This window comes from Nerophis lumbriciformis, linkage group LG27, assembly GCF_033978685.3.
Source record: "Nerophis lumbriciformis linkage group LG27, RoL_Nlum_v2.1, whole genome shotgun sequence".
NCBI classification, from domain to species: Eukaryota; Metazoa; Chordata; class Actinopteri; order Syngnathiformes; family Syngnathidae; genus Nerophis; species Nerophis lumbriciformis.
This window is the reverse complement of record NC_084574.2, coordinates 7,837,165-7,851,995: the sequence shown is the minus strand read 5'-3', so window position 1 is coordinate 7,851,995 and position 14,831 is coordinate 7,837,165. Positions and strand designations below refer to the sequence as shown.

The 14,831-nt window shown below is 41.3% G+C and overlaps 1 protein-coding gene across 3 annotated transcripts in view; it reads left to right on the top strand.

Annotated features, from left to right (window-relative positions):
* fam13a (family with sequence similarity 13 member A) overlaps positions 1-14,831 on the top strand; it is a 190,298-nt gene that overhangs the window by 29,761 nt on the left and 145,706 nt on the right. For all 3 annotated transcript variants that reach the window (XM_061922947.1, XM_061922948.1, XM_061922946.1), the window contains exons 3-4: positions 4,816-5,022; positions 13,481-13,658. In XM_061922947.1, the coding sequence (XP_061778931.1) occupies positions 4,816-5,022; positions 13,481-13,658 (385 nt within the window). The remainder of the gene's footprint in view (positions 1-4,815; positions 5,023-13,480; positions 13,659-14,831) is intronic.

The following is a 14,831-nucleotide window of genomic DNA, read 5'->3' as shown; positions in this document are numbered from 1 at the left end:
AAACAATCTTGTCTTCTTCCAAAGTTGTGTCGAACAAGCCGTTTGGAATTTGAGACAGTGACCTATTTCAATTTAGTTACATCAGCGGATATGTCTGTATATGGTAGAGTAGGGATGATGTTTGATAAGAAATTATCGAGTTCGAGCCCATTATCGAATCCTCTTATCGAACCGATTTCTTATCGAATCCAGATAGGTTGTTGTATATGGAAAAAACCACACAATATTTGGTTTAACAAAAGCTCACTTTTATTTTATTTAAATAAATAAATATTAACTGTTGTTACCCCCCTAAAGAAAAAAAAAAAAAAGACTGTTGTTACCCAAAGTATATTAAGTGGGATTTTTCAGAAAAACAAATATATACAGTAACACAAAAACAACCTGTCTCTGTGATCACTATAGGTGTATAAATAATAATATAGTGTTAAATCAAATCAGTCCCTTGGGCAAAAAACTGAAAATAATACAGCTGTCCAAAAAGTGCACTTCTGCTGCTATTGGAACATACTAACTACACACACTATGACACTAAGAACGCCACAGTCATCAATCAACAATTCTGCAGTCCTGGTTGACATAAGAGGTAACCTTATTTTAGCCTAAAGGTTACAAGTGAGCAGATATGGAAATTAACCGGCAACAGTTAACGTTAGTTACTCACTGGCACTATCACTGGAACTGGGGCTGCAGGTTGAAGCAGAGGAAGAGGGGCGTGCTTCGTCATCTCTGTCGCTGCTTCTCCACGTGTCGTAGACACGACACGGTTCTCGAACGTTCAGGTTATGTGCGGCCTGAACATGTTTCAACAAGTTTGTTGTACTTCTCCCCTCCCCTCACATGAGAGCGAAGCCTGGCAATAATTGCATATTGCCATTTCCTCGTTGTATTTTTTTGTAGAATGAAGCCATGCGTTGAGGCGTTATTTCCGGTCCATTATTTTTGCTGCTTTCTGTATCTGCCGTCTAATGACTGAGCTACGTCATTTCCTGTGATGTCCCACAGGGCATTTCCTGTGGGACGGTATTCGTTCCCAGGGAATCGAATAAAGAACCAACTCTTTTTCTTTACTATAGTGGCCTCGATAACGGGAACCGGTTCTCAAAAAGGGATGAGTCCATGGAATCGGTTCTTTTCTCATCGAACAACCGGGAGAACCGGTTTCGAACATCATCCCTATGGTAGAGAGTGACCTATTGAGGCTTTGCACGAGTCTGCCATATTAGTCATGTTGTAGTCAAAAAGTTCCTTCTTTTTCTCTATCCTTTGTCGTGGGACAGACTGGCTCGTACATGCACGTGCATCCTCCGCTGTTTGCTATTTCTGACTCATAGTTACGTATAGTTCTGATTTCTAACTTGTATCTGTCAGTAGACTCGCCATGGAAGCGCTAAACTACAACATGGCTGGAGGAAAGCGTAAATAAGGCCGCCCACAAAACAGCGAGCGCATCCTGAGCGGCTTGAAGTTGGTCTGTAAAACATAATATATGCAACATTTTGACCAAAGAACCACCATTACATGTTATGTAGACCAGTGTTACTTAACCATAGGGCCGGGCCATTGTTGGGCCGCGAGGGCTGCCAAAAAATATCTGTTTCTCAGATGTGGTCCGCAGCGGTACTCAGTGGTAATACACTTTTCCACCACTTGTGGCAGTAATGACAATCTCAAACAAACAGAAGTCTGGAGCTTCAGTCACAGAGAAGTTTCTTCAGCGCAAAAAATATGTTTAAAGGGGTGAAGCTGTATTATCATTTGCATTTTAATTTTATTGTTAGTTTAGTTAGAATGTATTTATTTTACAACTGCGTAATTGCATATAAATGTCCATCATGTTTGATTAGTACTTACTTTTGTAATCAGCCTGACCTAAGCCTTGATCAAATCTTTGTGATCAACACATGTTTTCGTATCATTTGACAAGTTTTATCCTGTTAAACTGTAAGTAGATTGGATATAATTATTGAATACGATTAATATCAAGAGTAAGATTACTAATTCAGTGGTAATATTTGAGTGGGCTCCGGGGCCTACTGTCGTGGAAAAGTTGAGCCCCGAGGTAACAAACGTTACAACCCCTGATGTCGACCACAAGTAAGAGTTTAAATGAGGGATGTTTGATAATATCAGACTGCCGATATTATCGGCCGATAAATGCTTTAAAATGTAATATCGGTAATTATCGGTATCGGTTTCAAAAAGTAAAATTTATGACTTTTTAAAACGCCGCTGTGTACACGGACGTAGGGAGAAGTACAGAGCGCCAATAAACCTTTAAAGGCACTGCCTTTGCGTGCCGGCCCAGTCACATAATATCTACGGCTTTTCACACACACAAGTGAATTCAATGCATACTTGGTCAACAGCCATACAGGTCACACTGAGGATGGCCGTATAAACAACTTTAACACTGTCACAAATATCCGCCACACTGTGAACCCACACCAAACAAGAATGACAAACACATTTCGGGAGAACATCCGCACCGTAACACAACATAAACACAACAGAACAAATACCCAGAACCCCTTGCAGCACTAACTCTTCCGGGACGCTACAATATACACCCCTTTGCTACCCCCTAGACCCGCCCCCCCCTACCCTGCCCACCTCAACCTCCTCATGCTCTCTCAGGGAGAGCATGTCCCAAATTCCAAGCTGCTGTTTTGAGGCATGTTAAAAAAAAATAATGCACTTTGTGACTTCAATAATAAATATGGCAGTGCCATGTTGGCACTTTTTTATCCATAACTTGAGTTGATTTATTTTTGGAAAACCTTGTTACATTGTTTAATGCATCCAGCGGGGCATCACAACAAAATTAGGCATAATAATGTGTTAATTCCACCACTGTATATATCGGTATCGGTTGATATCGGAATCGGTAATTAAGAGTTGAACAATATCGGATATCGGTAAAAAAGCCATTATCGGACATCTCTAGTTTAAATGCAGAAAAATAATCAAATAATGTCATACTTTCTACACCTGCATGACCATAAAACGAAATAACACATATAAGGCACATTTGCAACAAAAAGTATATATTTAATTATAGATTAAGAATTGTACTTGTATGATTGTTAGAAATATTATGATACTGAAAAAAAAAACAATTCTGATTTACTATGATCATTTCCTGGGGACAAAAGTTTCAAATGTACATTTTATTTATTTATTTATTTACAGACAGACATCATTTTGTATTACATAATTGTTTCTTTTATTCATATCAGAGTCCGTTCTGCAAAAAGGTCATCCCTAGAAGCGCACAGCTTCTGGACAGGGACCCACAGTTAAAATATCATCATATAATATACAAAATACAGTACAATACAATTCCTTAAAAATATTTTCATCCTCATTCAAAGGCATTGAGTCACTTTTAAGTAAGTGTCTGAGCAATAGGTGGTGCCATAACTCCTTCTTTAAACAAAAAAGGCAATTGAAACCCTGAAGAAAGTACTGTAACTTGGGGGAAGACATGGACTTGATTTCCATCCATCCATTTTCTACCGCTTCTCCCTTTATAGAGTCGCGGGGGGTGCTGGAGCCTATCCCAGCTGCACATGGACTTGATTTGTTTTGATAAAATAAAACAAGATTTATTTTTTTACGATAGAGAAATATGTACTATACCAGGGGTCGGCAACCCAAAACGTTGAAAGAGCCATATTGGACCAAAAATACAAAAAAAAAAATCTGTATGGAGCCGCAAATTTATAAAGCCTTTTATAAGTGATATAATGAAGGCAACACATGATGTAAGTGTCTATATTAGCTAAATTAGCCTACTATCAAAATGACTGTGTCGGAGGCTGACACAAATCTTCGCTGACACAAATTTTGTCATCGGGAAACATTAATCAAATGCAGGCTTCTTAGAAGGAGAGATAATTCCTGGAAATTACTGGCTCAGAATGGCCAAAGGTATAGATGTGTGTGTCCAAGTTAAAGGAAATGGCGGGCTGTCTTCTTCTAATGGATTTATAACAATCTATGCAAGCTGGGTTACGTTTGCTGTGGTCTGGAACAACATGGCACGCAAACTATCGGAAATGCAGCCAATATTACGTACAGATAATGTGTCATGAGAAATGCAGATATAAATTAAATACACAGAGGACATAGGAAATTAAATGAGCTCAAATATACCTACAAGTGAGGCATAATGATGCCATACGTACATAAAGCTAGCCTAAATAGCATGTTCGCATCAATTAGCTTGCAGTCATGACCAAATATGCTTGATAAGCGCTCCACGCAAGTCGATAACATCAACGAAGTTCACCTTTGTGCATTCACGCACAGCATAAAACATTTGGTGCACAAAATGAGACAAAGAATGAGTGGCATAAAACACGTCTTTCTCTGGCATCGTTGAAGAAAGTTATACATGTAAACAAACTACGGTGAGTTCAAGGACCACCAAAATTAGTAGGACAAAACGGCGCTCGCCAAATACTCTCATCAGAGAAGCTTCTTTAATAAAAACAATGGGATTTGTAACAATTAGGGAGGTTTGTGTCATGTTGTCCTCCTACAGAAACCCTATTAAAACAAAAATATATTCCCCCCCCCCTTCCCCCATCTTTTTCTTTTTTCATACATTTTTGAAAAAGTTCCAGGGAGCCACTAGGGCGGCACTAAAGAGCCGCATGCGGCTCTGGAGCCGCAGGTTGCAGACCCCTGTACTATACTAAACACAATTTCTCTTTAGGAATAATACAATTGAAGATGACTGTCCATAAGTTAATCAATCTTATTGACAACAAACATAATTAATTGGTTCCATTTGTATTATTATTACAGCTTTGCGGCAGGAGGGTTTGTTCAGGGTGAACGGCAACGTCCGCGCTGTGGAGGCCTTGAGACAGCGGCTGGAGAACGAAGAAGACGTGGACATGAGCGACTCGGACATATGCACGGTGGCCAGCTTGCTAAAGAAGTACTTAAGGGACTTGCCTCAGGGCCTTGTGGACTCTGCCGTCCAAAAGGAGCTGATACTTCACTATCAAGGTATTTACACTTCACACATAGAACTGAATAGGCTGTACTGTAACTCGGGCTGTCAAAGTCAATGCAGATGATGCTATTTTTTTTATTGACGTTTGTGTTTGTGCGTGTATAAAAGAGTGTTTAAGTCCGTTTTGTATAAATGTTAGGGGTGTAACGGTACATGTATTTGTATTGAACCGTTTCGGTACGGGGGTTTCGGTTCGGTTCGGAGGTGTACCGAACGAGTTTCCACTCGAACATATTAAGTAGCCGCCTGCGCTTCCTTCTGCCTCTGTTTCTGTCAGTCCTCTACACAGCACCCAGCATTGTCCCACCCACACAACCATCTGATTGGTTACACACAGAGCGGTAACAGCCAATCAGCAGTGCGTATTCAGAGCGCATGTAGTCAGTGCTTAGCGTTTAGCAGGTAATTATCAGGCAGCGGACTCTCCCTAAGTTATAATAAACACCTCCCAGTCAACTACTAGTAACATCACTATGAGCCCGTTGACCTTCTAAAAATATAAAAGGCAGCTCAGCTCGCTCGCAGTCCTGGCTTGAGGTGAAGGCTAATTCGCTTTTAGTGTAACGTTAGCTCATTTTGCCGTGTGCGTGCGTGTGTGTGTTACGGACAGCAAAGCCCTGTCTGTCTGTTATTTCACTTTACCTTTTTCTGTGTTGATTGAGCTGTGTTGAAGCAGCAAAAAAGGACATTACGTTAAATGAAGAGTTTCTGTCTCTGATAGTTGATATAATAATGTAAGTGCATCATTAAGCCTACATGAACTCCATGGTGTTCAGGGATGAATAGTCTCTCCTATTGCTATTGTACCATTTTTGTATGGCGTCACATTAGTGCCAAAAATCCGAGCGCATAAAAACTGTTATCGCGCACTGATTCTCCACTTTGTGCGCGCGCGACACCCTTTTGCGCGCGCGTGGTGCCTTTCTGTGCGCGCGCGGTGCCTTTCTGTGCGCGCGCGGTGCCTTTTTGCGCGCGCGCGGTGCCTTTCTGCGCGCTCTCTGTGTACTCCTGGCATTTCTCCTCGCGCTGTCATGTTTCTTTTTGGCACTTTGGGGGCGGGTATGCTTAGACGGCCCCTTCTTTCTGATTGGTCAGGCGAAAAATGCTGAAAAATGCTCAGAGCCAATCAGAAGTATAGCAGGGCGGGTCATCGTCAATATGTATCAAGATTTACGGAGGAAGAAGTGGATAAAAAAAATGTCGTGCGCTGATGAAGGTTATTTCATACCACATAAACACAATACAGGATAATACAAAATGTGAGCCAAATAAATAATAAGACAACAAACACCATAATCACATCTTTCAGCCAGAACTGGTCCACCAGCAATAACATCCAACCATAACATTATTTTATATTTTCACTTCTTCTTGAACATTTGTTTTCTAATTTATGGAATTTCTTTTGATTCAGCCATAAAATTAATGAAATAATCTTTGAATTTTGTTTTTAAAATGTTAAAAATAGCTTTTAATAATGTATTCTGAAACAGTTTAAAATAATCAGAGAACTGACTAACACTGACCCTACACAACTATGTTGCACAATTAAGTCTTTTTTTTCTTAAAGCGAAAGAGGTAATTTCAACAGGTACAGCATCCTATGTCATATCTACATGTAATAAGATTTATAACAAGGCAAACCGTTTGTAAATTGGTCGAAAATCGAGCAAGTTATGGTAATTTAATTAGTACATGTACCATTGACATCAATGTAATGATTGAGGCTAGCTGTCCGAGGTAAGATGGCTACAACGTTGCTACGCTGGAGAATCATTGGTCATATGAAAAATGCTCACAGCCAATCAGAAAGGAGGGGCCGTCTAAGCATACCCGCCCCCAAAGTGCCAAAAAGAAACATGACAGCACGAGGAGAGATGCCAGGAGTACACAGAGAGCGCGCAGAAAGGCGTCGCGCGCGCACAGAAAGGGACCGTGCGCGCGCAAAAAGGCACCACGCGCGCGCACGAAGTGGAGAATCAGTGCGCGATAACAGTTTTTATGCGCCCGGATTTTTGGCACTAATGTGACGCCATACAGTAACATCACTTTATCAAGCCTTTTCTAACATTCTACACAACAAAATAAGGAATAAATATATGTATGATTCGTGCCTATATCGTATCGTATTGATATCGGTATCGGCCAATACTCAAGGCTACAATATCGGTATCGGAAGTGAAAAAGTTGTATCGGGACATCCCTAAAAATATAACATTTACATAATAAATCAACTACAGGCTTCCCAAATGCTGTAATAAATGAAGCATGATGAGTTGACTTGAAACTGTTTAATGTTGCACTTTTTATATGTAGAAGAAAAGTTGTGTCATTTTATTTAATCTGAGCAACAACTTGAGGCAGTTTAATGTTGATTAACGTGGGCAGAATTATTATAGTGTTCCCAATGTTAAAAGGATAAAGCCATTGTTTACAAATTTGGTAAATAAATAACCAAAAAATTTATATTTTGTTGTTTTCTTACTGTACCGAAAATGAACCGAACCGTGACCTCTAAACCGAGGTACGTACAGAACCGAAATTTTTGTGTACCCTTACACCCCTACTTGATACTGTTAATAACTTGAACACACAAAGTTAAAAAACTTCAATCTGTTATTTATAAGTAAACCTACAGACAAAACTCGATTAATAGCGATGAAATGAATGAACTTAGTAATTGTAAGACCCCGTCCCACTTTTAGTACACACAAACACGCAGACGCACGTGCTGACCAAACGTGCGTCATAGTGTGTAGTGATTAGAAGCTATATGTGTTTATCCAACTCTGACCCTATTATGTTTTCCCCCGGTAATAGTATCAACATATTTGTAGGCTCTTTGCGGCGCAAATACCTGCATAACTCAGGAAGGAAGGAGGCTTCCGTGCCAGCCGGAGACAGACCGGGAAACTTCAATCGCGCATAGGATTTTATTTATGTTATTGTCAGCTTTTATTGCACCTCATTACCAGGCGTTTTTTTTTTTAACCAATATAGAAAAAAGAACATAGGTTACATTATTACCGTATTTTCCGGACCATAAGGCGCACCGGATTATAAGGCGCACTGCCGACGAGTGGGTCTAGTCAGGTCTATTTTCATACAAAAGGCGCACCGGATTATAAGGCGCACTAAAGGGGTCATATTATTTTAAATTTTGTTCTAAATGCAAAACACTTCCTTGTGGTCTACATCAATGTTTTTCAACCTTTTTTGAGCCAAGGCACATTTTTTGAATTGAAAAAATCCGGAGGCACACCACCAGTAGAAATCATTAAAAAATGAAACTCAGTTGACAGTAAAAATTCATTGTCGCAATTGTTGGATATGACTTTAAAGCATAAACAAGCATGCATCAATATAGCTCTTGTCTTGTAGGTGTACTGTCACATCACACCCTGACTTATTTAGAGTTTTTGCTGTTTTCCTGTGTGTAGTGTTTTAGTTCTTGTCTTGCGCTCCTATTTTGGTGGCTTTTTCTCTTTTTTTGGTATTTTCCTGTAGCAGTTTCATGTCTTCCTTTGAGCGATATTTCCCGCATCTACTTTGTTTTAGCAATCAAGAATATTTCAGTTGTCTTTATCCTTCTTTGTGGGGACATTGTTGATTGTCATGTCATGTTTGGATGTACATTGTGGACGCCGTCTTTGCTCCACAGTAAGTCTTTGCTGTCGTCCAGCATTCTGTTTTTGTTTACTTTGTAGCCAGTTCAGTTGTAGTTTCGTTCTGCATAGCCTTCCCTAAGCTTCAATGCCTTTTCTTAGGGGCACTCACCTTTTGTTTATTTTTGGTTTAAGCATTAGATACCTTTTTACCTATACGCTGTTTCCGACATCTACAAAGCTATCAGCTACCGGCTGACACCTACTGATATGGAAGAGTATTACACGGTTACTCTGCTGAGCTCTAGACAGCACCGACACTCAACAACAACACATCATTTGCAGACTATAATTACTGGTTTGCAAAAAATATCTTGAACCCAAATAGGTGAAACTAGATAATCTCCCACGGCACACCAGACTGTATCTCACGGCACACTAGTGTGCCGCGGCACAGTGGTTGAAAAACACTGGTCTACATAACATGTAATGGTGGTTCTTTGGTCAAAATGTTGCATAGATTATGCTTTACGGATCGTCTACAAGCCGCTTTCTGACAGTCGCCTCCAGATGCGCCGTTTTGTGGGCGGTCTTATTTACGTGGCTCACCTTCGACCCGTCATCTTTGTTGTAGCGGTGTAGCGTGCAAGGACGTGGGTGGAAGAAGTATCAAAAGATGGAGCTAACTGTTTTAATGACATTCAGACTTTACTTCAATCAATAACGGAGCAGCATCTCCTCATCCGTGGCTCACTACTGCAACAACAACGCCGGAAACTCTCTAATAACTAAAGTTCCTTGGGTGAATAATGTTAACTCACTACACCGGTATGTTTTAGTGCTTTCATGGCGAGTTTACTGACAGATATAAGTAAGAACTTTACACTGCTTTATATTAGAAATGGCAACAGCGGAGGATGAATGTCACATAACAAGAAGATAGGGAATAAGAAGAAGCTTATCGACTACGGCAGGGGTCGGCAACCCAAAATGTTGAAAGAGCCATATTGGACCAAAAATACAAAAAAAAATCTGTCTGGAGCCGCAAAAAATTAAAAGCCATATTACATACAGATAGAGTGTCATGAGATATAAATTGAATTAAGAGGACTTAAAGGAAACTAAATGAGCTCAAATATAGCTACAAATGAGGCATTATGATGCAATATGTACATATAGCTAGCCTAAATAGCATGTTAGCATCGATTAGCTTGCAGTCATGCAGTGACCAAATATGTCTGACTAGCACTCCAACAAGTCAATAACATCAACAAAACTCACCTTTCATGCACAACCTTAAAAGTTTAGTGGACAAAATGAGACAGAAAAAGTAGTGGCATAAAACACGTCCTAGAAAGTCGGAGAAAGTTATACATGTAAACAAACTACGGTGAGTTCAAGGACCGCCAAAATTAGTAGGACAAAACGGGGCTCGCCAAATACTCGAATCAGTGAAGCATGTTTAATATAAACAGTGTGCTTTATAACAATTAGGGAGGTTTGTGTCATGTTTGTCCTCCTACAGAAATCATATTAAAACAAAAAATAGATTGTTTTCCCCTCATCTTTTTCCATTTTTCATACATTTCTGAAAAAGCTCCAGAGAGCCACTAGGGTGGCGCTAAAGAGCCGCATGCGGCTCTAGAGCCGCGGGTTGCCGACCCCTGGACTAGGGTGTCGCCACGGACTATAAAGGCGGACGCGCGCACATTTTCAGGACTTTTGCAGAAAACCCAAATACACATCAGCAGGTACCAGAAGGTAAGAAAAGTTGCTTTTGCATAATATTGCGAAACAAAACGCCATATAAAATGTCTTACTTTATATACACACCATAATAGTACTCGTATGTTGAAGCACAGTACAATCCATCAAGCTTTGCGGCTTCATAGCTTACCAAAGTCGTACTGAAACATTTTGATAGGTTTTTGAGCGCCGTGTGTAATGTTCTATATGTTCAATGGAACATATGAAATGTTGGTGTTGTTTACTTGAGTCCTATTGCAGTCTACATGTATCTCTTATGTGTGACTGCCATCTACTGGTCACACTTATCATTTCACCATGTACCGAATAAAATAGCTTTGAGTTCGGTAAGCACAGCCAAAATTATTCCGTACATTAGGCGCACCGGGTTGTAAGGCGTACTGTCGAGTTTTGAGAAAATGAAAAGATTTTAAGTGCGCCTTATAGTCCGAAAAATACGGTATATGAAAATATCAGCCCATTTTTCAAAGCTGGTAACTAGAGTTTTGTCTACACCATACTTGCCAACCCTCCCGGATTTTCCGGGAGACTCACGAAATTCAGCGCCTCTCCCGAAAACCTCCCGGGACAAATTTTCTCCCGAAAATCTCCCGAAATTCAGGCACATAATATAAACAGCATACCTGCCCAATTGACGTTATAACTGTAGAATAATCGAGGGCGAGTTCTTGGTTTCTTATGTGGGTTTATTGTTAGGCAGTTTCATTAACGTCCTCCCAGCGCGGCAACAACACACAACAACAGCAGTCACATTTTTGTCTACTGTAAAGCAGTTCGTCTGCCGTAAACAGCAATGTTGTGACACTCTTAAATAGGACAATACTGCCATCTAGTGCATTTGATGAAAGCACTTTTTGCGTGCCACACAGCAATGCATCATCAGAGGTGGCTAGAAAAACAGCATGGTTAGAAAAATAGTGACAAATAGAACAAGGATGGACAATTCAACCCTTAACTCAACAATGAGTAGATGAGTGTTATGTGTGTGTATATGTGTAAATAAATGAACACTGAAATTCAAGTATTTATTTTATTTATTTATATATATATATATATATATATATATATATATATATATATGTATGTATGTATTAGAGATGCGTGGATAGGCAATTATTTCATCCGCAACCGCATCAGAAAGTCGTCAACCATCCGCTATCCACCCGTCTAACATTTGATCAGAACCGCACCCGCCCGCACCCGCCCGTTGTTCTATATCTAATATAGACGATGCAAGGCATTAGTGAGGTTATAAAACTTTTGCCTGTTAAAGAAAGGAGACTGATCCAATGCAGCACAGACATTCGCGTGCCACGCTGTCACGACCCAGACGCACACCAGTGCGCAATCATATGGGAGCCGCGCTGAGCGCACCTCCAAGCGCGTCTCGCTGCCGGCGACGGCCGGGTATGGGCCCGACACTCCAGCGCCATCCATTTTCAGGGCTAGTTGATTCGGCAGGTGGGTTGTTACACACTCCTTAGCGGGTTCCAACTTCTATGGCCACCGTCCTGCTGTCTATATCAACCAGGGTGAGCCCCACCCCTTTCGTGAGCGCACTGCGCGTGGAGTGACCCCTGTTACGCGCCCCCGGCAACAGTGGTGGCGGGCAGGTAAGCTGCGCGGGCGGAGCGCGCGGAGTGACCCTTGTTACGAGCCCCCGGCCACGGGGGTGGCAGGCAGGTAAGCTGCTTACCTGCTGCGCGTGACGCCGGCCGCGGCGAAGGCGGACGAGGCGGGGTGTCGGTGCGGTGGGCGCGGTGGTGACCCTGGACGTGCGTCGGGCCCTTCTCGCGGATCGCCTCAGCTACGGCTCCCGGTGGGGCCCTCTCGGGGGAAGGGGCCTCGGTTCCGGACCCCGGCGAGGCGTCCCTTCTCCGCTCCGTAAAAGTGTCCATCTCTTTTTCTTTTTTTCTTCTGTTGTGGCATATGCAGCAGGTGCCTGCTCGTTTTTCGTATGTGGGTAACAACATTTAACTATGTATATATATTTCCGAATTGGTTTAACTGCCACCCGCCTGAATCTATTTAAAATCTAATTTTTTTTTATTTCAACCGCCCGACCCGACCCGACCCGCGGATAAAATCTAATTTTTTTTTATTTCATCCGCCCGATCCGCGGATAATCCGCGGACTCCGCGGTTGTGCCCGCAAACCGCGCATCTCTAGTATGTATGTATGTATGTATGTATGTATGTATATATATATATATATATATATATATATATATATGAAATACTTGACTTGGTGAATCCTAGCTGTAAATATACTCCTCCCCTCTTAACCACGCCCCCTCCCCGCCCCCCCCCACCCCCCACCTCCCGAAATCGGAGGTCTCAAGGTTGGCAAGTATGGTTTACACTGCGAGTCAATTCCGATTTTTTTTGCCCATTTGTGACCTGTATCAGATTTTTTTTTTATCAACAAAATGGCAACCACATTCGAAGTAGCGGGGCCACATTAAACAAAGTTTAAACATCTGGTCTCTGGCCCTTGATTTTGACAAATGTAAGGTATCTGATGGGACACTTTTAACAAAAATGAGTTCTAGATGCTGCCGCCTTAGTAGATGTGGGGCCCCTACCCCAAGTACTCACGCAATAAGCACCCAATCCAATCCAATCCACTTTATTTATATAGCACATTTAAACAACAAAATGTTTCCAAAGTGCTGCACAACAATATAAAACACAATTAAAAACAAATATGATTAAAAACAATTTCAAAGGGTAAAACCAATTAAAACAGTAAATAGAAAGCAACATTTTAAAAACACAGAGGACAACAGAGGACCACACAACTCACATAGTGTTAAAAGCCAGAGAATAAAAGTGGGTCTTAAGACGAGACTTAAAACACTCCACTGTGGGAGCAGTTGGAACATGGAGGGGCAGAGTGTTCCAGAGCTTAGGGCCGACCACAGAGAAGGACCTGTCTCCCCTGGTTTTAAGTCTCGTCTTGGACACCACGAGCTGGAGCTGGCCCAGCGGCTTCGAAAGCATCAGTTGCTCAAAATGAAGACACACCCGGATATCCCACGATAGCTTAACCGTGTGTGTTTTTGCGCGTGTGTCTGTAGAATGCGGCGACGATGGCTCCTGCTCAGACCTGCGGGACCTGCTGAAGCAGCTTCCAGATGCCCACCACAGCCTGCTGCGTTACTTGTGTCACTTCCTCACAAAGGTGGAGAGCAACCAAAAGGAGAACCGCATGACCGCACACAACCTGGCCACTGTGTTTGGGCCCAGCGTCTTCCAGTGAGTGTCGACCTCAGCCAAGGCTTATTATCCGTCACATGCAAATATGAGTGCTACTAGTGTGATGGGTCCGGCAACACCGATGCATCGGCGCATGCGTCGAGCTCGTAGAGCAAAAACCTGTGTCGGTGCGCGTACCGCTTTTAGAAAGTCACGTGACCGATCATGAGCTGTTTTGGTCACGTGACCGATACGCAGACTGTGTCGCACTGACGCCTCCTCTGCATACTTGCCAACCCTCCCGAATTTTCCGGGAGACTCCCGAAATTCCGCGCCTCGCCCGAAAACATCCCGGGACAAATATTCTCCCGAAAATCTCCCGATTTTCAGCCGGAGCTAATAATTAATTTTAAATCATCATAATAATTCATTTAAAATGACCATATTTAATTATTAAAATAATTGCTTGTTTATCAACAACTTTAGCATTTTATTCATTACATTTTGAAGCTCTCAGAAGCCAAGTTATGTTACATTCCTTATGATTTATTTATGCAAGTTTGAAGTATCAATTATCTAAACACAGTTTTGTTTGCATATTTTCAGGATGAAGATATATATATATATATATATATATATATATATATATATATATATATATATATATATATATATATATATATATATATATATATATATATATATATATATATATGTATATATGAAATACTTGACTTGGTGAATTCTAGCTGTCAATATACTCCTCCCCTCTTAACCACGCCCCAACCACGCCCTGCTCCACGCCCCCACCCCCCACCTCCCGAAATCGGAGGTCTCAAGGTTGGCAAGTATGCTCCTCTGTGCCCTGTGAGCGGGTCTTTTCTACAGCCGGAGAAATAATACCTAAGAAGAGAAATCGTCTAAAATTTAATACGTTGGAAAAACTGTTTTTTGTTGTTGTTTTTTAAATGCGTAAAAAAATAAAAAATAAAAATAAATTCCCAGTCCACAAGCATCCTCATTCACGACACGTTCTCTTAGATTTCCATGTTATGATACATGTTGACATTATTTATTGACTGTATCTAAAAAAGATAAACATATATTTTTATTTAAATGAAGATATTAAATAATCGTAAATACAATGACTTGGTTTATATTATTGTATATATCGTACTTGCCAACCTTGAGACCTCCGATTTCGGGAGGTGGGGGGTGGGGGCGTGGTCGTGG